The sequence below is a fragment of the Ranitomeya imitator genome, chromosome 4 (assembly GCF_032444005.1).
Source record: "Ranitomeya imitator isolate aRanImi1 chromosome 4, aRanImi1.pri, whole genome shotgun sequence".
In the NCBI taxonomy this organism is placed as follows: domain Eukaryota; kingdom Metazoa; phylum Chordata; class Amphibia; order Anura; family Dendrobatidae; genus Ranitomeya; species Ranitomeya imitator.
Genome location: NC_091285.1, coordinates 207,231,872 through 207,255,159, shown reverse-complemented (window position 1 = coordinate 207,255,159; position 23,288 = coordinate 207,231,872). Strand labels below are relative to the sequence as shown.

Sequence of the window (23,288 nt, the reverse complement as noted above, 5' to 3'; positions counted from 1 at the left end):
GTTCCTGAAGGGACAGGATCCTACAGATGAAATTCAGCAGACCATTGCCTTGCTCAGGTAAAAACAGCTATGTCTAAACTAGAACATCTGGGCTGGATTATAAACTATGAAAAATCCCGATTACAACCCCTAAAAACCCAGAGATTTCTAGGGCTGCTGTTAGATTCCGAGTCCCAACAATGCCGTCTTCCACCTGACAAACTGCTCCATATCCAGCAACAAGTATTAAAAGCAATTAATAAACCAACCATGACTCTTAGACAGGCTATGTCTTTATTAGGTTCCCTAACTTCCTGTATTCCCGCCGTCCGTTGGGCACAGTTCCACTCCAGACCTTTACAGTTTGAAGTACTGAATTATGATAGTCTTACAGGGTTCCTTGCAGGGTCAGATGACATTGAGTCCAGAGGTTCTGGCATCTCTTAGATGGTGGCTAGAGGAAGACAATCTGTCAGCAGGAGTTCCCTGGGTGACTCAAGTGACTCGGGTAATTACGACGGACGCCAGCCCCACGGGGTGGGGGGCACACATGGGTGACGTAGTAGTCCAGGGGTTATGGGATCCCCAAACATCAGCCTCTTCCAATCAGAAGGAGTTAATGGCAATTGAATTCTCAATTAAAGAACTCCTCGTATATCTACAGGGTCACCATGTCAAAATCCTCTCCGACAACCAGGTGGCAGTGGCCTATGTGAATCACCAGGGTGGAACACGCTCCAAGTCCCTGATGGAAGTAGCAGATCGCCTGCTCCAGACAGCAGAAAACCATTTTCTATCTTTATCCGCAGTTCACATAAGAGGGAGAGAGAATATAAGAGCAGACTTTCTAAGTCGAAGCACCTTAAAACAAGGAGAATTGTCTCTGAGCACAAAGATCTTCAACCGGATTGTCCGCATGTGGGGTCATCCAGAAGTGGACTTATTTGCCACCAAGCACAACAGAAAGACGATAAATTTCTGTTCCTTAAATCCCAGGGAATATCCACTGGCAGTGGATGCCTTCCTGATCAGATGGGATTTCCGATTGGCATATGCGTTCCCCCCCCCGCTCAATCTATTGCCGCTGGTGGTCAGAAAGATAAGGGAGGATCAAGCGAGAGTCATACTGATCGCTCCGTTCTGGCCCAGAAGAGCTTGGTTTTCCTGGCTCAGGACCATGTCCGTGAAAGACCCCTGGGTGCTGCCGGACATTCCGGACTTACTTCATCAAGGTCTGATCAACCATCCACAAGTGAAGGGTCTCCATTTGACGGCATGGTTTTTGAGAGGTCATTGTTAAAAAGCAGAGGTTTTTCTCCAAACCTAATTGATACCCTTATGAAGAGTAGGAAAAACATAACTAAGATCTACTCTAGAACTTGGAGGAAGTTTCTGGCCTCTTCAAATTTTAATATTGAAGAGGGTATACCAATCAACCAGATTCTAGAATTCCTGCAGAGGGGGCTAGACCTAAATCTATTCACAAGTACACTAAAAGTACAAGTCTCAGCCCTGGGGGCTCTGTTCTCTTGTAACATTGCGGGTAACTACTGGGTATCAAGGTTTATCAAAGCAGCTAGTAGATCCAGACCTATACACAGGAATAGGTCAATGCCTTGGGATCTCAATCTAGTCCTTTCAGCCTTGACTAAGGAACCATTTGAGCCCTTACATTCAGCCTCACTTAAATTACTATCCCTCAAAACAGCGTTTTTGGTGGCAATTACATCTGCTCGTAGGGTAGGAGACATACAGGCTCTTTCTAGGCTGTCCCCTTATACAGAATTTCTACAGGACAGAGTAGTCCTCAGACCAGATCCAGCTTATTTACCAAAAGTGGCCTCAGATTTTCACAGATCTCAGGAGATAGTGTTACCGTCATTTCTCCCTAATCCTTCTAATCCCAAAGAGGAGATACTCCATACATTAGATGTTAGGAGATGTCTATTAGAATATATATCAGTCACTGATGCTTGGAAGAGAGAGGATGCGTTGTTTCTATCCTTCCAAGGTCCCAGAAAAGGACTTAGAGTATCAAAATACACGCTAGCGAAGTGGATTAGGGAGGCTATCTCTCTGGTTTATACTGCAGGTGGAGGTCCAGCTCCGCAGATTCTGAGGGCACATTCCACCCGGGCCATGGCTACATCCTGGGCTGAAAGATCTGGAGTTTCGATCGACCAGATATGTAAGGCAGCTATATGGTCATCCCCTTCCACCTTTTTCAAGCACTATAGGTTGGACTTGGGGTTCTCTTCTGATCTCACCTTCGGGTTAAGGGTGCTACAAGCTATAGTCCCTCCCTAAGGTAGTTTACATCTCTGTAATTCTCTCGTAGTGCTGTCATGGGAATCCGAATAAAGCATTAAGCTACTTACTGGTAGCGGCATTTTTCGGAGGCCCATGACAGCACCCTTAGTTCCCTCCCTATTCACGTGGGGGTTGCACTTCCTATAATGTATATAATGAGATAGATAGATCTCACGTGTGGTATATAGTTCAATATGATGGATTATTTTTGTACATAAACCGTATATAATGTATATTTGTATGCTACTAACCGCGGTAGTCCTCTCAGGCTCTGAAATACAACTGATGCATGGGGAGAGGTACCGCCCTTTTGTGTGTCTAGGTTTCCTGTTCCTGAAGGGCGGATCCCCTCTCTCGTAGTGCTGTCATGAGCCTCCGAAAAATGCCGCTACCAGTAAGTAGCTTAATGCTATCTCCATAGGCAGCCTCCCTATCTGAGAGATCGGTAAAGAAACCCAGTAGGAATAAGAAGTGTCCTATCTGTGCGGTTAAGCTAAAGGATTCCTGGCAGAAACCCCTATGTGAAGCATGCACCTTGTGCTGTTCCATGTATATTCCTCAGTTTCCATGTATGTTGTTATATTTTACTCTGCTGCCACCCAATGGCCTTTTTCTGTATGGCAGCTTGTTTTTCATGTATTTCTTGTGGGCATGTCTTACATCCGGTTCAGGGGTCAAATCTTCTCTTCCTCTGGCAGCCATTTCCAGTTTACTTTCTGTTGTGAGAGGACGTGCTTTTGAGCTGGGCTTAGGAAGGCATCAGTCTTTTGACCACTCTCTCATGCTGCTCACACTTGCAGACATACTTGGTGCTACATCTTACTGTACCCTGTCTACCCTGCATTTCTGGAGAAGTTCTGTATTACCAGTTATACGCTGTATGTCCAGATCTACAAAATAAACAAGTCTGGATTACACAATCCCTGGAGTGCATCATCTCTCTGGACGCTGAGCAGCATTGGTCCTGTCTGCCTCACATCGAAGAAATACGAAGGTACGATTATCTCTCACAACTCTTATTAGTCTGCGACACCTTCATTCGCCTCATGTGGGGACAGAACACACCTGCAAAGTCATAGGAGAGGAACAGGCGTCTCTTATGTCTAATATGAGAGCCATGATAAGGGAGGAAGTGCAGGCTTCAGTCTCAAGTCTGGTACTCCCTCAAGTCTCACCTTCACCCTCAGAGAGGCCGAGGAAAAGACCGAGGGTCGAGTACTCTTCCATAGACTCATCATCCTGTGGGTCAGAGGTAGAGGAGGAAGATGAGAGTAGAGATCCCCCGGAGAAAGGGAGAAGATATCTGGTCTCTGCTGCGGACACTGGAGAACTGTTGGAAGCAGTACGGCACACCATGCAGATTGAGGAGCTGCAGCCATCTTGCTCCGTTCAGGACGAAATGTTTGGGGGCTTGCGCTCAGACATCTAAAGTCTTCCCTGTTAACTCCCATATCAGATCTATGATTCTGGAGGAATGGGAGGAAGCCGAAAAGAGACTGACTATCCCTAGGGACTTCAGACTTCGCTTGCCGTTCAACCCAGAGGAAGTTAAGGAGTGGGTCGATGTACCAAAAATTGACATACCCTTGGCTAAAGTCTCCAAAAGGACGGCAATCCCGTTCGAAGATTCGTCCAATTTGAAAGAACCCATGGACAGAAAAGCAGATGGCCTTCTAAAAAGGGCCTGGGAAAGTTCCTCGGCAATTATTGGAGCTAATATTGCAGCGACATCAGTAGCCCGCTCCATGGACCTTTGGCTAGATGATCTTAAAGATCAATTGATAGCTAAAACTCCCAGAGATACTATTCTAAAATCCCTACCCTTGCTAAAACTAGCAACTACCTTCTTGGCAGACGCATCTGCAGAATCGGTTAGGTTCGCAGCTAGGGGTCAGGCTCTATCGAATGCAGCCCGTAGAGCCATCTGGCTTAAGAGTTGGTCAGGGGACATGCATTCTAAGAATAAATTGTGTTCTATACCCTTTTCCGGGGGCAAGGTCTTCGGACCGGTCCTCGACGATATCTTAGAGAAAGCTGCAGATGTCAAGAGAGGTTTTCCGGAAGAGAAGCCTAAAAAATTCCAGCCCTTTCGGAGGCCCCGCTATAATCAAAAACCCGATTATAGGGGTAAGGGAAAACTGGGTAGATGGAGCTACCAAAAAGGGGGGGATAACAGGCCTAAAAATAAAGAAACAAGCTACTCTGGACCAGGGTCCAGTTACCGCAGAAAATGACGTCATCAGAGTGGGGGGTCGTCTGACAGGATTTCTGGGAGGTTGGAGGGGGATCACATCAAGTCCATGGGTCTTACAAATAGTATCCCAGGGATACAAAATAGAATTCACATCCCTTCCTCCCGAAAGATTCCTGGTATCCAGCTCTCATTTAAAACTGTCATCCCCCATGTGGTCAGACATTCAAGACCTGTTAAAAATGGCGGCTATCGTTCCGGTACCCCTTCAGGAAGAGTGCAGGGGTCACTACTCCCGTCTCTTCTCAATAACAAAACCATCAGGAGAATCGAGAACGATTATAAATTTAAAACATCTGAACAATTGGGTCCTTTAAAAAAGGTTCAAGATGGAGTCAATACGGTCTACCATCCCTCTATTGGGGAAAGACATGGTGATGTGCACACTGGACTTAAAGAGTGCATATTACCATGTACCCATTTATCAGAATCATCAGAGGTTCCTGCGGTTCGCGGTAAACTTGGAAGGAAAGATCTTCCATTTCCAATTCCGCTGTCTCCCCTTTGGCCTGGCTTCCGCTCCCAGGGTTTTTACAAAACTTATGGTGGAAGTGGTCGCTTTCCTGAGGAATCGGGATATAATGGTGGTTCCCTACTTAGACGACTTCTTAATAGCAGCAGACTCAGAAGTCCAGCTCGGGGTCAATTGTCAGTCTCTCATCTAAACATTACAGAATCTGGGATGGATTATAAATTGGGAGAAGTCTGATCTAATCCCAAAACCCAGAATAAAATTCTTGGGAGTCATGCTCGATTCACAAGCAAGAATGTCATTTCTTCCAGAAGACAGGCTAAAGGGCATAATACAGAAGATCCGTCACTTTTATCGGGGTCAACATACGATCAGAGACGGGATGAAAATACTAGGTCTCATGACGGCCTGTATTCCCTGCGTGAGATGGAGCCAGTTTCATTCTCAACAGCTTCAGAGGAGAGTTCTGAGGACCTGGAACAGAAGACAGAACTCACCGAACCCTGAGCCTTACTCCGCAAGTCAAAAGATCTCTGGTGTGGTGGACTCTTTCCAGAAACCTCCGTCTGGGGGTGCCATGGCTTCAGACACCAAGCATATCAGTTACAACAGATGCCAGTCAACTCGGTTGGGGAGGTCATGTACTGGGAAGATATTTTCAAGGTCGCTGGGGAAAAGAAGACAGCAACCAGTCATCAAAACACAGAGCTACAGGCGGTTTGGGAAGTCTTGACGGCAGTGCAGCATCTGCTGCAGAACAAACACGTGAAGGTCTTCTCAGACAACACGACAACGGTAGCCTTCCTGCAGCATCAAGGCGGTCCAAGACATCTGGCATTACAAAACCTGGCGGAACACATATTCCAGTGGGCAGAAAGGTCGGTTCTGTCCATCTCTGTGATCCACCTGGAGGGCTCAAAGAACCAGTTGGCAGATTTCCTCAGTAGGAAAAGCGTATCCCCCACGGAGTGGGAACTGAACAACGAGGTGTTCAATGATCTGTGTCAACGTTGGGGGAGACCGACGGTGGACCTATTTGCTACAAGAGGAAACACGAAGCTCAAGATCTTCTATTCCCTAAACCCTTGGGAGAGTCCAGCCGCGATCGATGCCTTCTCACAACCCTGGAACCACGGGTTTCTGTATGCATTCCCTCCTCTAGCAATGATCCCGAGGGCACTCAGAAAGATCTGCGAGGACGGGGCCAAAGTCATACTCATAGCTCCTCACTGGCCGAAACGGAGTTGGTTTCCATTGCTAAGGAAACTGTCAGTGGAAGAACCCCTCCTGTTACCAGAAAGAGAGGATCTTCTTCTGCAAGGTCCAGTTCTACACCAGAATCCGGGAGCACTTCAGCTGGCGGCCTGGATCCTGAACGGAAGGTCTTAAGAGCAAAAGGGCTTTCGGATGATGTCATTTCTACCCTTCAAGCCAGCCGGAAGCCGGTGACATCGGCTATCTATACCAAGATATGGAAGCGATTCTGTGGGTTTTGCGGAGAGACGACAGTTGACACTGACCATCCAAACATCCCCAAGATTCTTGACTTTCTGCAGTCAGGGTTTCAAAGAGGTCTTAGACCAAGTACGTTAAGGGTCCAGATAGCGGCCCTGAGTGTATTCTTTGATTCTTCCCTGTCTGCCCATCCCTGGATTAGTAGATTCTCTAGAGCAGTCCAGAGATTAAAACCATTGATTACAAAGTCAGTCCCGCCGTGGGATCTGAACTTGGTCCTAAATTTCCTATGTGAACAGGCATGGGATGTAACAGGGGATATAGAAATTGATAAACTCTCCCTTAAAACTGCATTTTTAGTTGCGATCACATCGGCAAAAAGATTGGGGGAACTACAGGCTCTGTCGGTGCAGAATCCATATTTGCAGATATTCGAGGACAAATTAGTGCTCAGACTCGATCCGGCGTTTCTCCCTAAAGTTGTGTCAGATTCCAATATGAATCAAGAGATTCTTACCATCATTTTGCCAGTTCCCTAAAAATCAGAAGGAGAGTTTTTACCACAACTTAGACGTAAGAGACTTGGTGCTCAGGTACCTCGATTTATCCAGACCCTGGAGACGGGACAACAATTTGTTCGTCCAGTTCAGGGGTCCGAATAAAGGTAGAAATGCGTCTAAAGCGACTATCGCACGGTGGATAAAGTCCACAATCAGTTTAGCTTATAAAGCTAGAGGACAAGATTCCCCAGTTAACATTAAAGCCCATTCATCTAGGGCCATGGCCACGTCATGGGCGGAGAAAGGGGGGGCGTCGGCAGCTCAGATCTGCAGAGCTGCATCATGGTCTAGCCTTAGTACCTTCTCTAAACACTATAAGTTAGATGTAGTGTCACCACAGTTGGCTTTCGGTAGAAAGGTACTGCAAGCAGTGGTCCCTCCCTAAATACCTTTCTCCTTTGGTATTTCTCCAGTGTGCTGTCAGGTGGTGAACTGGAAAACCGTAATTAGACCTACTGGTAATTGTATTTCCAGGAATCCATCCTGAGAGCACTATTAGTTCCCTCCCTAATGTATGATCTTTATACTCATGTGATGTAACATTTGTATGATTGATTATTTTGTTGGAATAAACCTGTTTTTTTTGCATCCATCCAGATGTGTTACTTTGGAAAAGCACTGAAGGGTGGTAGGGGGAGGGTCCTTTTAAACTCTCGTGTTCCTGTCCCATCAAGGATAAGAAGGACGTCCTCCAGTGTGTCAGGATGGATTCCTGGAAATACAATTACCAGTAGGTCTAATTACTGTTTTTTCAGATTTTTAAAATGACCAATATCAAATCATCCAAAGGGACAAATACCACCGCACCATGACCAGACACCATATTACCACCAGTGACCTATAATGCCACATACAGGGAACAAATACTGCCACACCATGACCAGACCACATATTACCACCAGTGACCGAATAACAGCACATACAAGGGACATATACTGACACACCATGGCCAGACAACATATTACCACAACAGTGACCGAATTCTACAATACTGATCATTAATAAAGAAAAATACAAAAAAAAATCACCAAAAGTGCCATTATACACAGGAGATCTGTACTTAGTATGCAGTGTCTGTGTACAGGTAATAGTGATCACCGGTGACATTATACACAGGAGCTCTTTATATAGTGTAAAGGTAAGTGATCTCTGGTGACATTGTACACAAGACCTCTGTATATAGTGTATAGGTAACACACTGACTCACCAGTGACGTCTCTAGGTGAAGTCCTTCAGCTTCTCTTTTCATCTTAACCCAGCACATACCGCCATCATCACTTCTTCGAGCCAGGACTCGTCTCTGCAGGAAATAAGTTGTCTGGAGCTCCGCTTGCAGAATACATTACTTAATTTTTTTCCCAACTTCTACACTACACTAGATGAAGAAAAAAGGTGACCGTAACAGGACCACCACCCCTTATTTAAAACAGTATCCTCAAAAAATAAAATAAATAAATCACTGCAGTAATATTCCTTAATTAGCACCTATGGTAATCTCCCCCATCCTGGCCCCATGTATCTCATTCCTGGCTCCAGCCATGTTTTCCCATTCTGCCCTCATGAGTATCCATCCTGGCCCATCTGGCTCCCATTATGCCCCCATCTTTCTGCAGTCAGTAAAAATAAAAAAAAAACTTTCTCCTTACCTGGCCGTGCTCCAGCAGACGTCCATCCCATGCATTTCAGCGTGGACTCGCCGGTGAATGACAATGACATCATACGCCGGCGACATGTGCGCTGACTGGCTGGCGGCTTTAACTACAGCCTTGCAGGCCCGCACAGCAATAAAACTGAACCCGTGTCTCGGACGCAGGTTCAGTTAATGTACCGTCAGAAGCCTGCTGCTGGGGCCCGATGTGGGCCCCCTTTGCCCACTAGGCCCCATATGCCAGTCAGGGCAGTAATGCCCTGATGGCGGCCCTGTAGGTAATGTCTGATCGGTCGGGGTCTAACACCCAGCACCCCCACCAATCAGCTGTTTGCAGCAACTGGCCACAACTGCTAGATTGTAGAGCTGCTCAGTCTTCTGGTAGTTACCACAGCAGGGTAGTGCACATCTGCCGCCTACTGATTTTAAATAGGAGGCGGATGTGCAGTACCTTGCCGCGGCCACTACGAGAAGACTGAGCATTTCTGGCCGACAGAACAGCAGTTCCGAAGAGTTCTGGGTGATGGACCTTAACCGATTAGACATTGATAACCTAGCCTTGGGTTAGTTTATCAATTAAAGTAGTGAATAACCTCTAATGAATCAAGAGCATCTGTCTTTTGGACATAAAAACACTTTTATTCTCGGTAGCACTACAGCTTTTTTGTGAGGCTACGTATCCATGATCTGGAAAGAGCGGTGCGACGGACACATTTTTGTTACGTCCAAAAAACTATTTTCTATTGAACGCAGGTAAATCTGCATGTGTTTACAGAACTGTGCGGATTCACTGCATTCTATGGGTGAAATTTATCTTGCGGAGACTTGCTGCAGTCTGGAAAGATGCACCACATGTCAGTTTACGTGGGTGATCCACAGGTGCACCTGCATGCGTAGTGGACATGGGAGTTCTAGAAATCTCATCCACTCTGCTGCAACATCTGGCCAAGCATCAAAACACAGCAATTCCTGATCGTGGGAAAATATTCTGAAGGCCTCCAGAGGCTTGTGTAAGAGTATGAGGGATCAAACTGCATTATAAAAAAACCACCAGAGAAGTCAGGTATAAAGTTGTGGAGAGTAAAAGCAGGATTGGGTTAATATTCCAAGCTCTGGACATCTCGAATCACGCCTCAATTATCCAAAATAGTATAGCACAACTGTAAACCTGCAAGATATGGCTGTCCATCTAAAATGATTTTCCAAACATGAAGCACACTAATTAGAGAAGCGTCAAAAATGCCCAGGGTCGCCAAATAGGACAGAGGACGCAATTCCAAGTGACACAAAATAAATGTAGATTATAAAAATATAAACTGTCTGGTTATGAATATGTAAATCAAATGCATTAGAAATGTATTGATATTAGTAGCCTATAATAAAGTGCAAAAAGTGCTTAAATATAAACCTAATGTAGGTGCCCACATATCTAGAAAGCTCGTAATCAAAAACGTATATAGACCATGATGGTATCAATAAAAGGTATGTCTATAAGCAGAATGATTTGGTAAAGTGCATAAATACACAGGACAAAACATGACCACTGTTGGGTAAATGATAAATGAGTAGGGTTGCCAATAGGTAGAAGTGATTAACAGCTGTAAAGACTGACAATTACTGTTGCATTAACCTCCAAACTGTAGGATGCAATAGAATTTGTTACTTTTCATAGTGACTTGTTTTTAACGTAATCTACATGTTACTGCCGGCTGAGGGATATACAGTACTTCATACCAATGAATACAATAGGAGTTGTTTTAATCTATGTATGCAGTCCAGTATCACCCTTGTTGCGATGACATTCTCCTACACGTGGATGTTTTGTCTTACATTATTCAGTGTCCCTGACATCACGCTACTGTACAAGCGTACTTCTCTGCCCTTGACAAAGCAGAGGTGTGCCTGCACAGGAGCGTGATGCCGGGGACACATCATCCACACAACGGACGTCATCGCAAGAAGGAGGCACCAGATAGACTGATGCCCACCTAACCTGACCTCCCGGTGAGGGATTATTATATTAAAAAAAAAAAAAAAAATTCTTGTTTTGCAGGCCAGATTGGGGGCATATGCAGCGTATTAGTATGCTGTATATCAGGGCTGAAAGGTGGTGACCTTATCTCACAATCAGCAGGCAAAGAGGCCTCTGTACCCATGCCTCGCTGCATTTGGCTGAAATCAGTCTTTAAAGGGACACTGTCACCTGAATTTGGAGGGAACAATCTTCAGCCATGGAGGCGGGGTTTTTGGGTTTGATTCACCCTTTCCTTACCCGCTGGCTGCATGCTGGCTGCAATATTGGATTGAAGTTCATTCTCTGTCCTCCGTAGTACACGCCTGCGCAAGGTAATCTTGTCTTGCGCAAGGTAATCTTGTCTTGCGCAGGCATGTACTATGGAGGACAGAGAATGAACTTCAATCCAATATTGCAGCCAGCATGCAGCCAGCGGGTAAGGAAAGGGTGAATCAAACACCCGAAAACCCTGCCTCCATGGCTGAAGATTGTTCCCTCCAAATTCAGGTGACAGTCCCTTTAAAGTGGGTAGTAGAACATAGATTCTGTACACGTCAACTTTGTATGCTATAAATGTTCTAATATTTTATAATCCACGTAAATAGTAGCCTATCTACTAACACTGATTTCTCAGATCTCAAAGGATACCGGGAATTCATCCTTGCAGCCCCAACAAATATAAGAAGTACAGTCGGAGGTCTTGGGATATGCAGATTAAACTCTGGAGGCGATCACTTCATGCATGGGATCCCCCAGTAGAGGTCCCATTTCAGTAAGTAGGAGAGACTGAAAGTTAATTCTGTATTAGTAGCTACACTGCCATGGCAGGATTTTGTTAACTGCATGTATTGGGTGTACTCATAAATCAAACTCTGTTCAATCCAACCAAAAACAAATAACTTGCAAATGTTTTTTTTTTGTTTGCTTATTGTAGAAGGGTACCGGTATATTAAAATTAAACTGTAATTTCAATGGTGTAATATAATATAAGAATATTTAATCTCATTCCTTCCCGATTTTAACTGCCACTCCCTGGTCTTCTGGTCTTGTCATTCACTTTAGGAAAAAAAGTCAAATCTGTCTTGGTCATACAAGATGGAATGCAAACTCCTTGTGATGTGACAGTCCATTATAATCCAAGGGCTCATACTCACCTGCGCGAAACTGGGATGAGTCTCGCACGGCAATACCCGGCACTCGGGAGCGGAGCGTGCGGCTGCATGTATTCCTATGCGGCCGCACGCTCCGATAGGAGTGCCGGCAGCAGCGCCGGGTATTAACATGCGAGACTCATCCGAGTTTCTTGCATTTGAGTATGAGCCCTTAGGAGAAGGAAGTGTGAGGAGCATGGTGAAGAAACAAGCAGAGGGAGACAGATCATACCAGGATTTCTTTGACTTAATTAGATTCACATCCTGAATGCTCAGTACTGGTTTGTAACTTCCTCCATGCTGCTGATGTGTCTATAGTAAAGGGCAGCATTAACTGATGTGTATTGCAAAGGTCATAGTAACTAGTCTCCGATCACTAGCTGTGTGGACTGTAAATCAAGGGCACAAGCCAGCAGATGGGTAAACTGGTGAAAATGCATGTCATATAATGGTGAGGAATTGTCCTAGTCCTCATACACTCATCACTGCTTTATTCTGTAGTTACCTGAAAGTACAGTTATACTTTAAGTTATTGACACTTTCATGCCTGTCTTGCAGGAAAGAGGAGAATTATGATCCATCACACAGTTTCTGTAATCCTTGGCTTCATGATACAGAGACCTTTCAAGGCTTAGCAGCTGATTTGTTTGATCTGCAGGTAATTGTAACATCAAAGTTTGAATATTAGCAGAAATGTTTAGTTTTAGGTCTGTCTTGCTAGTGGTATATTCAACATGCATGGCACGCTAAATCAATGCTGCCACAGTATGTTGCCAAAATGTAGTAATTACAGCAATTATAATTTGATGGGCTGTAACTTGTGTATTAATATATGTAATCTACAGGGCTTGTCAGTTTAACCCCTTCACCCCTGGGCCATGTTGTGTTTTTTCACCCCCCACTTCCAGGAGCCATAATTTTTTTTTTTTTTTTTTTAATTCCTCTGTGTGCTGATTTAAAGTTTAGCGCTACAAAAGCTGATTCTACTTAATCAGGTTCTGGCACCAAAAACACAGCAAAACCCGATGCCTGCAGTTTCTCTTCACCCATGACAGAACACCTGATGGATTTCCCCACCAAGGACCGGAAACGTACTGAAGCAAAAAAAAGCACCTCTCTCCCACCTCAGCAGGTTTCCTGTCCTTGATGGGAACCTCATACTAAGCTATGCAGTGGATTCAAGAATGGAGATCACTGTCCGGAAAAGCGGGTTGCATGCCTGTGGTGCCTGCCTTTGTGTATTTAGAGGCACACTTCACATGGGTCCAATGGGGGATCTGTGAACATGTGGGCAGCAGATACTGACTCAAAGAATCTCTGATGGCTGTGCCACCCTCTTCCCTGTTGCACTCCCCGGGCCTGCTCTCCACTGGTCTCGCTGTGATGAAGCAGCCAGAAAGCATATCCGGTATTGGCATTCACTGCTGACGTCACAGGCACAAGGCACACTGGTAATGGTTATGGCCTAATGTCAGGAAGAAAAGTGTGGAACCCTAGATACAGCTAGCCAGGGTGCTCGGGAACAGCGCTCCTGGATGGGTCAGGGCAATCACCGAGGACTCAGACCTGGAAGATGGTGACGTGTAACATGCAACAGAAGGTTGCTTGGGCTCCAGCTTGCGCTTGCCAAGTCGTCATGGAGGACAAAAGCAAGCAGCAGCCATCAGCTCACAATCAACATGGACACAAGGGTGGCAAAAAATAATTACTTACAGGTAGTTTGATTTTCCAGAACCATGACAGCACTGCACGTGAGAGCTGGCATCCGCCCCCAGGAACAGGAAACCTGTAGCAGAGATAAAAGAATGGGGCGGCCCCTCTCCTCAGTTTGTTTCAGAGTATGGTAGATGACCGCTTTGTTAGTATATACTCATATATTATATTTACATTGTGTAGCTCTTTATTAGTTTTAATCTATACATATATTTTTTTTGCATATTTACTTATACATTTTACTTTTTTTTTTTTTTTTTTGTGAATCACACAACCATCACCAAGATAGGGCAGGAATTAACGCAGTGCAGTCATGGTTCTGGAAAATCAAATTACCCGTAAGTAATTATCATTTTTTCCCTTCGCCATGACCGCACTGCACGTGAGGAAGAAATAAAAGACTCCTGGGGTGGGACAACAGCAGAACACCTTTCTCCCAAAAGATAAGTTTGATAGACCTAAGTCTAGCCTATAATGTCGGAAGAAGGTAGATGGTGAAGACCATACTGCCGCTCTACAAATCTGTTCTACCGAGGCGTTTGCCCTTTCCGCCCAGGATGTGGCAATGGCACGCGTGGAGTGGGCCGTAACACCATGTGGAGGGAACTTGACCAGAAGAGGAATATGAAAATGAGATAGCCGTACGCAACCACCGTGCAATAGTTGCCTTTGAGGCCTTTTTTCCCCTGTTTGTCCCCTGGAAGGCGACAAAAAGGGCTGATGACTGACGCCAAGATTTTGTGGCTTCTATGTATTGAAGCAGGCAGCGTCTGACATCGAGACAATGGAAGGTTTGTTCTCCCTGGGATTTTGGTTGAGGGCAGAATAATTTCCTGGTCCCTATGAAATTTTGAGTTGACCTTTGGAAGGCCGGGTCGGTTTTGATGACCACTTTGTCATCCTGGAAGGTAGTGTAAGGGGGGTTTACCGACATAGCTTGCAGCTCGCAGGTACGATGGGCTGAAGTTAAGGCAACCAGGAGGACCGTTTTTAGGGTTAAGGATTTTATTGAAATAGAATCAAGAGGCTCAAAGGGGGAAACGGTTAGAGCATTTAAAACTAAATTTAGATCCCAGGGAGCCACCTTAGGTAATAATTTTGAGGGTCTAGATGTAAAGGAGGCTCGGATGAATCTATAGACCCAAGGGTGGTCAGCAAGTTTCTGATCAAACAGCGCACCCAGGGCAGAGACTTGCACCTTTTAAGGTGCTAGTAGATAGCCCCCTCTCTAACCCTTTTTGGAGAAATTCTAGAATTTCTTTTACCGGAACTTCTTGGCTTGTCTCGGACAACTGTCGCCCTGAGAATTCCAGGAATTTTTGCCATATTTGTTGGTATTTCTGAGGTGACTTTTTTTTTTTTTTTTCCTGCTAGAGAGCATCGTGGTCACCAAAGGGTTTGAGAATCCTTTTGCTAATAGAAGCCCCCTCTCAAGTTCCAGGCGGTGAGATCTAGCCCGTGTTCTTGTGGATGTTGAACTGGTCCCTGGTATAGGAGATCTGAGGCATCTGGGAGGATCCACGGGTCCGAGATAGACATGCGTCTGAGCCACGTGAACCATGCCCTTATCGGCGAAAAAGGAGCTATGAGGATAACTCGTGCCTTGTCTTCCCGAATTTTCTTGAGGACTGTCAGGACTAATGGTATTGGGGGAAATGCGTACGCCAGGTGAAAGTTCCATCGGTATAGAAACGCATCTATTCCCTCCGGGTGTTCTCTTGGGTTCAGAGAATAGAACCTCCTCACCTTTTGATTTTCTCTTGTGGCAAATAAGTCTATTTCTGGAACGCCCCAGCTGGCACAGATTTTCCCAAATATTCCCTGGTTTAGGGACCATTCTCCCTGATGTAATATATGCCGACTTAAGAAGTCGGCTACTTGATTTTCTGACCCCCTTAAGTATGTTCCGGTTAAGGACAGAAGGTTGTTCTCGGCCCATATGAAAAGCTGTTTGGCTTCTGCCATAAGGGATGGGGATCTTGTGCCCCCTTGACGATTTATATAGGCTATCGTTGTGTTGTTGTCGGACAACACCACCACATGTCTCCCCCCGTATCCCTTCTCCTATGTGAAGAAGTGCTTGCCTTACTGCCGACAACTTTTAGATTGGAGGACGCTGCTGTCATTGAGGCCTCCCATTGTCCCTGTAGGACCTGATCCTCCAAATGTGCTCCCCACCCCCATGGACTCGCATTGGTAGTGAGGACTACTGGATTCTGCACGGACCATGGCATTGCGCTGCTCAAATTTTCCACTCTTAGCCACCATTCTAGTGAGTCCTGAACCTTTGGTGATAGACAAATTTTCCGGTTCAGATTGTATGGAGTCCTCATTTGTTCGGTCAGTATCTGCCATTGTAACTCTCGTGTATGGCTTTGTGCCCACCGTGTTGCTGGAATTGTTGCCGTTAGAACTCCTAAAAGCGACATTGCATTCTGTAGTGAGATGGTCTGTTGTAGCTGGAACAGTTGTACTGTTGGATAGTTTGAATTTTCCTTTGTGGGAGGACACACTCCTGTTTAACCGAATCCAATAGGATCCCGAGGAATTCTTGAGTCTGTATTGGGACAAGTCTTTGTTTTTGTTTTTTCAGGTTTATAACCCATCCAAACCTGGTTAGCGCCTCCAACGACTGCTTTCTCGCAATTTTCTTTGTTTGCTATCACCAAAAAATCATCCAAATAAAGTACGAGCATTGTCTTCTTTCCTGATGGACGCCACTTCGGAAATTATTTTTGTAAATACGCGGGGCGCTATAGCCACCCCAAAGGGAAGACATTAATATTGTAAATGGGTGGGGGTGTTTGCAAGATTCACCACTAGCCTCAGGTACTGTTGGTGTTGGACCGCGATTGGTACATGGTGGTAAGCATCTGTAAGATCGATCACTGCCATGTAACAGTTTGGGTCGAGCACCTTTATTGCCGTTCTCAGGGTCTCCATTTTGAATTTTTCTATCTGAATATACTGTTTTAGAGCCTTCAGATTGAATATTACTCTTAGCGAGCCGTCTGGTTTTGGTGTTAGAAACAAGGTGCTGTAGAACCCTTTCCCTCTCTTGATGAGGTACTCTTATTAATACTACTTTTTGTATGAGGAGATGAACTTCTCTTTCTAGTGTGGCCTGTTTTTTGTTTGTTTTTTTTTCGCCACCTGGGGCATTTTCACTCGATTTGGTTGGAGGCTGGAGAACTTGAGTCTTAACCCTTCTGACAAGAAGTTGATTATCGATTGAAACGCTGGCAGTGCTGCCCAGTGGTGGACAAACCATCGGAGTCTTCCACCCACTGGGATTTTGGCGTCATTGATTTTTGGGATCAGACTTGGGGGGAGGCTTATTGAAAAGGAATCCCCTTTCCTTTCGATCTTTCCAGGGTTTGCCCCGACTAGACCGGTCATCTGATCGGCTGCGGGTCCCTCTATATCCGGACCCACGAAAGGACGGACGAGAGGTTTCCCATCGGCGCCTAGGAAAGGAAGGAGGTGGAAACCGCTTCTTCTTGTCCAATGCCTTTTCAAGGATCTCATCTAGAGCCTTACCAAAAAGATATTGTCCTTCACAGGGCACCCCACAAAGTTTGACCTTCGATTGGAAGTCAGCTGTCCAATTTTTTTTTAGCCATAATGCTCTACGACCTGAGTTGGATAGAGCACATGCACGTGCGGCACCTCTGACAGAATCAATTGAAGCGTCTGCCAGGAATCTTGCGGCGCCCTGTAGAGGGGGTAATGCTTCTAGTAGTCTCTTTCGGACACTTGTTTTTGATCTGGTCACTTAACTCGTCTAACCACTTGACCATAGCACATGCTGTGCAAGTGGCAGCAACCCCGGGTTTAAATGACCATGTCGCTGCTTCCCAAGCCTACTTTAGAAAGGCATCTGCTTTCTTGTCTAAGGGATCTTTTAAGGCTCCCATGTCCTCAAATGGTAATGCTACCCCTTTTAGAGGTGCTGGTGATGGCCGCATCTAGCTTGGGAGCCTTTTCCAACTTCTCACAGATTTCTTCATCAAAGGGGTACTTGCGTTTTAAGGCCTGAGGGATGGATATTTTCTTGTTGGGCTTTTCCACTCACTTTTAATTAAATTTACTATTTTCATGGAAGGGAAAAAATGTATGCTTTTTTTTTCTCTTCCAAGTTACTGAACATTGTGTCCTGAATTGACCACGGCTCATAAGGAGTCTCTACCCCCATAGTTGCTCTAACGAGTTTGAGCAATTTCCCAATCTCTTCTGACTGGAAATAAGGGTGGCCATACTCCTCATCTGAGGAGTCTAGGTCTGAGACATCAGAGGGGGTTAATATTCCCGGTTCATCCCCTGAATCTACGGCCGACCCTTGTTCACTTGTTGGGGGAGGGGGAGGTGGGGTTCCCTTTGCTGTATGATGTTTCTGTTGCTCCTTTACTGTCGATTTGACTTCTTCCCATATTATTGTTTTAATATTCTGTAATGGGGAAGAAGATTCTTCCGCAACTGTCTTGTCAAAACAAGGCTGGCAGATTTTCTTACAGTATAGGCTAGTTAGTGTCTTTGCATAGGGCACAGACCCTATTTTTCTGCTTGGATGTGGCTTTCCTCCCCTAAAAAACATGTAGTGTATCAGTATGTGTGGTTTTGCCTTACAAAGGCACTCGCCCTTCCAGGACCCTGGATACCGCAGTAGCTTGTGCCTCCTCAGATATCATTGGTGTATCCGGATCCATCGCTGGTTCGGTCATCTTAGCAGGCAGATTGCTTGCTGTGAAGGACCAGCAATTCCCTTGGTTGCTGTATTTTAGATCAGGAGCGGTGTGTGTGCACCTCTGGATCAAACTTCCGCCCGGAAGTGTCCAGCACACCGGCTCCCTCGGCGTGTGACGTCACTTCTGCGCGACCGGAAGTCGTCATCCTTCACTTCGGCGCCAGCGTCAGTGAAGCACACGTCCCTAAACCCCGGACCAGCCTCCTGCAGAGCGGTCGCTGGGAAGTCCAGCAAGGGGGAAAAAGTATGGCTAGCCCCCCCCCCCCCCCCCCCCCCCGCGGACCTCGGCCTCCGGACCAGAATCATCAGAGGGGGATCCCTCCGGAGTAGTAGAAATAGCTAGATGAGCATAACCCAATAGAATAAAACATAACTTTTAGTAATATTAAAAAGTGGACAAAACAATACAAAAGAAATAAGTGCTCACGCCGAAAACTGTGCTCAGATAAAAAATGGTTGGATCTCACCAATCATGGACAAAGGGTCCCCATGCCAATGAAGGTCCATAAGAGGTTCCAGTAGTTGTGGGCTAAAGAAATGGGGGGCGGGGGACCTGTTCCCTAAACCCCTGTCGTGCCCCAGTACTAACTCCTGTCCTCACAAGGACAGGCCCAAATCAGTCCCACTACGGACACCCTCCAAAAAATGTTAGTTGCAGTTGTAGATAGTGCCTCCCTCCGGAGGTAGGAGCTCTGCGACAGGCATCCACCTGCAGGAACAGGAAACCAAACTGAGGGGCCGCCCCATTCTTTTATCTCTGCTACAGGTTTCCTGTTCCTGGGGGTGGATGCCATCTCACGTGCGGTGCTGTCATGGTGAAGGGGGGAAAAAAATCTAGTACTAAGAAAGGCATCGGTGTGCTCTATGAAAAAACTGGCTAGCAGTAGACTGGCAGAAAAATCTGTTCAGACTGCCTTCACAAGACTATTAGTGAGGAGACCTCTGACTCTGCAGGAAGCCTTAGATGGTCATCAGATCTTAGGAAAGTTTCTATGGACTCTTCTGTTATCAGGACAATACCATAGCGAGTCTTTTGTTCTCGTCCTCCTGGAACAGTAACATGGGGGACAGACTGTTTTCTGGTGGAGGATACAGATAAGCTACCTAAAGCTGTTAAAAAAGTGCTGACACCGTGCAGGGAAGCTGACACCGGGGGATGCGACAGACACCGGAATGTAAGTATGTAGTGTTTTTTTTTTTTTTTTTTTTTTTTTTTTTTACATTTACAATAGTAACCCGATGTTTACCCTGGTTACCAAGCGCAGCCCTGCGCTTAGTAACCCGATGTTTACCCTGGTTACAAGTAAAGACATCGCTGGATCGGCGTCACACACGCCGATTCGGCGATGTTAGCGGGTGATCCAGCGACAAAATAAAGTTCTGGCCTTCTAGCTCCAACCAGCGATGTCACAGCAGGATCCTGATCGCTGCTGCGTGTCAAACACAACGATATCGCTAGCCAGGACGCTGCAACGTCACGGATCGCTATCGTTATCGTTCTAAAGTTGCTCAGTGTGAAGTTACCCTAAGCAAGAGAAAACTGGTGCTTTGCCCTCTACCTCAAAAAAATATCCTTTTGATGAAAGACTGTTATGGGATATGGTCCCTATGATCGATGGCACTGTATCAAGGTAATCTGAGCTCAGCGCTACACTTTGAGGATTTCGGGGTGCTCAGATTCATTAGATCAAAAGGTGGAAGCGTATCTGTGCCAGCAAGGGGACTGAAGCTGGTGGCTGCTGGAAATTGTACCACCCGTTCCCTTATGATTTGGCTGCAACAACTGGAGGAACGGCTCAAAGAGAAGACCTCGGGGTAAGATTTTGACCAACCTGCCTTTCTTGCACGGACCTGCAGTCAAATGATGGATGTCTACCAGATTGTCAAATGCAGCAAGACTAGCTCAAGGGCGGTCCAGGTGATCTGCAATAAAAAAATAAACTCTTTTCTATACCGTGTTATGGCCAACTTTTGTTTGGGGGGGAAATTGGATGATATCCTAGGAGTCAGTGATTAGAAAAATCTTAGTTACTTACCGGTAATGGGATTTTAGAGCCCATGACAGTACCACCTGAGAAGGTATCCCCCTCCAGAAAACCTACTGAATAAAAGTAACTCTTCCGCATCAGTTTGGGCCTCAGAGTATGAGGACATCCAGACAGGTAATAACATACCAATCACCAAATACATTCTTCTTAAGACCCTTAAAAGTGCACACTACTGACAAAGCAGGGGAGGGAATAGAAGGGTGCTGTCATGGGCTCTGTAAAATCCCGTTACCGGTAAGTAAGATTTTTCATTTCTCCCATGATGGCAGCATCTGAGATTAAAATAGATCAAAGCACCCTAGAGGGATCACCACTTGTAATTCCTTCCTCCCAAAGGATAGGTCAACAGTAGTGATGAGCAAGTACTCGTTGCTCTGGTTTTCCCGAGCACACGCAGAGTATGTTGATGTTCAGAAATTAAGTTTTCATCGCCTCAGCTGAATGATTTACAGCTACTACCCAGCTTGAGTACATGTGAGGGTTGCCTGGTTGCTAGGGAATCCTCACATGTAACCAAGCTGTCTAGTAGCTGTAAATCATTCAGCTGTAGCGATGAAAACTTAATCTCCAAACACTAACAAATAATCGGAGATCATCCGAGCGTGCTCTGGAAAACCTGAGCAACGAGTACTCGCTCATCAATAGTCAAAAGAGGACCGTTTTGGGCTATGTGCACACGTTGCAGATTTGACTGGAATTTTCTGTGCAGATTCTGCATTTCTTGGCAGAAAACGCAGGTCAGAATCTACGCCTTTTTTGGTATGTGCACACGTTGCAGATTTTTGTGCAGATTTCTTCCTTTTTTACCCCTGCAGATTTCTAGAATGGAATGGGTGCAGAAACGCAGCAGTTCTGCACAAAGAATTGACATGGTCCTTTTTTGAATCTGCTGCATTTTCCGTGCATATTTTTCCGCACCATCAGCACAGCATTTTTTTTTTTTTTTGCCATTGATTTACATTGTATTGTAAATCACTTGCAGATCTGCAGCGTTTCTGCACGGAAAAGCTGCAGTTCTGCTGGAAATCCGCAACATGTGCACATACCTTAGGGCAGTGTTTCCCAAACTCCAGTCCACCCAGACCCCAACAGGTCATGTTTTCAGGATTTCCTTAGTATTGCACAGGTGATGGAAGTATCAGGAGTTCTCCCACTTGTGCAGCACTATGGAAATCTTGAAAACATGACCTGTTGGGAGCCGTGAGGACTGGAGTTTGGGAAATACTGGTTTTAAGGCAATGGTGCCTATAGAGGGTGGAAGGGGTAGACCATATGACTACCTGTACATATTCTGTCAATTTGACACCTCCGCTCTTTCAGCCCAGGAGGTCACCCTGACCCTGGTGGAATGGGCTTCCAGGAATCAGCCTATTACTAGAGGTGTATGCTAAGCTAATGGCATCCCTAGTCCATCTAGCTATGGGTACCCTCCCCCCCAACACAAAGTCCCTTCCTGATTCCCTGTAATGACACAGAAGGCCTCACTCTCTTCCTTCACTGACTTGTTCTGTCCAATTACTGTATCAAAGCCCTCCAAACGTCAAGTATGTGAAGTCTGTTCCTCTGCAGTATTTGGTTTTCTACAGAAGCGGGGAAGAACTACCTCATGACTCCTATGAAACTTTGGGGCCACTTTGGGGAGATATGCTGGATGTGGCGTCAAGACCACTCTATCATCTGATACCTGCATAAATGGATGATTAATGGATAGAGCCTTTAAATCACTAACCATGTGGGCTGACATAAGGGCCACCAGTATCGCTGTTCTAAGTGTTAGTATTTTATCTGATACTTCATGTAGGGGCTCAAAGGGCAATCTTAAGGCTTCCAGGACCAGATTTAACGCCCACGGAGGCATTTTTAGAGCTGGCATTGGTTTTGACCTCTGGCATGCTTTAATGAACCTAGCCACCCACTTATCCACTGCCAGGTTATTGTTGTATAGGGCCCCTAAGGCGGATACCTGCCCCTTAAGGGTGCTGTTGGCTAGGCCCATCTCCATACCCCTCCTGAAGGAACTTTAATATAGCTGATTGGAGATCCTACCCCCATCAGACTGCCCTGAAAGCAAAAAATTTAGCCCATATCCTGTTGTATATCCTAGTTGTTACAGGCTTCCTACTCTGCATCAGGGTAGCAACAAAAGCCGGAGAGAACCCTTTCTGTGCTAGCAGCTCCCTCTCAAAATCCCAGCTGTCAAATGTAGCCCTTTCTTCTGAGGATGTGACACTGGGCCGTGCCTGAGGAGACCCAAAACATCCAGGAGAATCCAGGGATCTGACAAGGACATCTTCCTCATCCATGAGAACCATGGTATCTTGGGCCAAAACAGAGCAATGAGGATGACCTCAGCTCCTTCCTCCCGAATCTTCCTCAAACTACCAAGATCAATATTAATGGGGAAAATGCATAAGCCAGTTGGAAACCCCAAGGAATCTGCAGTGTCCACTTCATATGGTTTTTCTCTTTGGTTTAGAGAACAGAAGACTTTTGTCTTTCTGTTAGCAAACAAGTCTTTCTGGCTGCCTCCAAAGATCCACAATCTGCTGAAAAACTGATGGCTCCCATTCCCCCTGTTTTTTAAGTTTGTCTGGCTGAGGAAATGTGCTTCCTCATTTTCCTTTCCCTTTGTGTAGGGCTGATAGTTGTAGATGTTCCTCCATAACCTGGAGAATTTCTAGAGCTAGCTGCATTAATAAGAGCTGGGATTTTGTGCTCCCCCCTGGTGATTGATGTAGGCAACTGAAGTTCAGTTGTCCGACATTATGCAAACATGGTTTCCTTCTAAATGAGGACGAAACTCTATTACCGCCTTCTTTATTGCCAGAGCTCCTTGTAGTTTAAGGAAAGACCAGCTTCTGCTTCTGACCAGATCCCCTGAACTATGCAGTCTGAGATGTGCGCTTCATCCTTCTGGGCTTATATCAGTCATGATCACATCCA

At 45.7% G+C, this 23,288-nt stretch overlaps 1 protein-coding gene across 1 annotated transcript in view; it reads left to right on the top strand.

Annotated features, from left to right (window-relative positions):
* Nucleotides 1–23,288, top strand: part of LOC138675794 (oocyte-specific histone RNA stem-loop-binding protein 2-like) — a 57,538-nt gene that overhangs the window by 8,468 nt on the left and 25,782 nt on the right. Inside the window, exons 6-7 of the mRNA XM_069764329.1 lie at nucleotides 11,324–11,461; nucleotides 12,399–12,498. Of these exons, the coding sequence (XP_069620430.1) occupies nucleotides 11,324–11,461; nucleotides 12,399–12,498 (238 nt within the window). The remainder of the gene's footprint in view (nucleotides 1–11,323; nucleotides 11,462–12,398; nucleotides 12,499–23,288) is intronic.